General features: G+C 50.4%; 1 protein-coding gene across 3 annotated transcripts in view; it reads right to left on the bottom strand.

Annotated features, from left to right (window-relative positions):
• ZDHHC20 (zinc finger DHHC-type containing 20) overlaps positions 1 to 1943 on the bottom strand; it is a 72892-nt gene that overhangs the window by 14219 nt on the left and 56730 nt on the right. For all 3 annotated transcript variants that reach the window (XM_025196625.1, XM_025196626.1, XM_025196627.1), the window contains one exon: positions 695 to 784. In XM_025196625.1, coding sequence (XP_025052410.1) covers positions 695 to 784 — 90 coding nt within the window. The remainder of the gene's footprint in view (positions 1 to 694; positions 785 to 1943) is intronic.

The raw sequence follows: 1943 nt of genomic DNA, 5'->3' as shown, positions 1-1943 counted from the left end.
CCCAGGCCTGACGCGTGGGGCGGGAGGCAGAGCAAACCTGAGCGGGGAAGAAGCCGGCTTGCTGCGCTGGTGGTGGGAGCAATGGGCCCAGCTCAGCCCAACGCAGCTGCGGTGGGGGGAGGGGAGGAGCGGGCCTCCTTGCCCTCTCAGGCCTGGGCCCACTCTTCCCCCACCCCTTCTCCCCCATGTCAGCCCCAAGGCTGCTTCGCCCATTTTCCTGCCGCCTGCTCCTGGGTTTGTCAGGGCTCACTCCTGCTCCCCCCACCTTCTCTCCACCCTTGGACCCGCTCCTCCCCCCTCCCCCCCCACCCGCGGGGGGGGGGGCCCAGCGCCTGCGTCCAGGCCCCCAGCAGCTGGAGGGAAGTGGGGAGTGGGCCCAGACGGGGGCGGGACAGAAGGGTTCTCCCTGCCTGCTCCCGCCCCCCGTCATTCTTGACGGGCAATTGGCTAGTCCATTTATATTTTCCAAATTATTCCTTGTCCCCTTTGTACAATATTCCTGTTTTTTTGATCTACTGCTCTCTAGGGAGCAGTCCTGGTTCCTCAGAATGGGATGGATTAACAAGCTAATTTAGGACCCAACAGGGGGTACAAATGATTAAAATTTTCTCCCAGATTTGCTCTGAAGTTTATTTTCCAGATGAAACAAGACAGAAAGCCAAGTAACACAAGACAAACCACTGAATCATTATACCTTTTGGCAGGTTCGTTTTGGCTTGAGACAGCAAGTTGCTCTGGATCCATTATCACCAGGCGAGTTGGAAAATTACAGCCATCACCCAAGCTACACAGCAAAAGAAAATGAGCCAATTTATTAAAGTCCAAACACAGATTTAGTCACACATTAATAAAATTAGCTTGGTTTTCATATGAAAGCCAAATGCTACCCCAGGCAGGAACTTACACAGCTTCAGGAGCCTGATTCTGTGGGAAAGGGTCCTGGGTACTTCAACCCCGACACAGGGCCCATGTCTGGAAGCAGGAAATCACCCTCCCAGCTCCAGCGTTTCCCCTCCTTCTCCACTTGAATACCCTGCAGAGGGAGACTTCTAGGCGTTCCCTTCTCTGTGCTTGCAGATGCGCAGATTTCCTCTGCCTGCAAACATAGGCCGCAAATTGGGGCGCAATACCCAGGGCCCTTCTCCCGCAGGATTGGGCCCCTGTAGACATCAGCAAAACATATTTGCCACGCCATGCCAAAGAAGCTGTCTGTTTCTAGCCTCATAAAGGTTGGGAATTACACACAGGGCTGGCAGGGAGGCCTCTCTGCCATGTGATCAACCAGTTAAATGCTGGAGGTAGCCTCTGTGGTTGGGGGTAGACCTGTAAATAATGTCTTGCCCATTCTGTCCAAATATACTGCTGTCTATCATGACAGAGTCCCAGTATCACAGATTTTAGGCCACAGATTTTAGGAATATGTACATAGATAATTCTTTGAATGTGGCCAAATAACTGGCTCCTCTCGCGTAGGCTTGTTTCTGTCCATTTCTCATAAGCAGATACTGAACAGATCCAGATGATCTGGCATTTTAAAATTAGTAGAGGCAATAGTGCAGGACAAGGTTCTAGTGGCCACCTACTTTTTACCGGCACTGAATTTTGATAAGGTTGCTTTTAAAGCAACTCTAAACTAAACAGATGAAAAAAAGACTGCAAGAGCATTGTTGGACTTTAACTCTTATTGGTTCTAGATCCTCTTCCTAACACTGGGTCAGCTGAAATAGTTTTAAAACTGATGTGGAGGACTTCCAAATTTCCTTCATGTAATCAGAACCTTGTACATCACGTTATTGCAACACACATTTGATCAAGCTATGGGTATGTGAAAGTTTAGCCCTAAGTGCAATGATAACTGGTTAGCTTACCGATTATCCTTTAGCTTGGTGCAGGCACAGTCTGGCAGGGAAGGGGGGGGAAGGGAAGCTGTACACCCCAGCAGG

Source organism: Alligator sinensis, unplaced genomic scaffold (genome assembly GCF_000455745.1).
Source record: "Alligator sinensis unplaced genomic scaffold, ASM45574v1 scaffold777_1, whole genome shotgun sequence".
Taxonomy (NCBI): Eukaryota; Metazoa; Chordata; order Crocodylia; family Alligatoridae; genus Alligator; species Alligator sinensis.
This window is presented reverse-complemented; position numbering and strand designations above follow the sequence as displayed.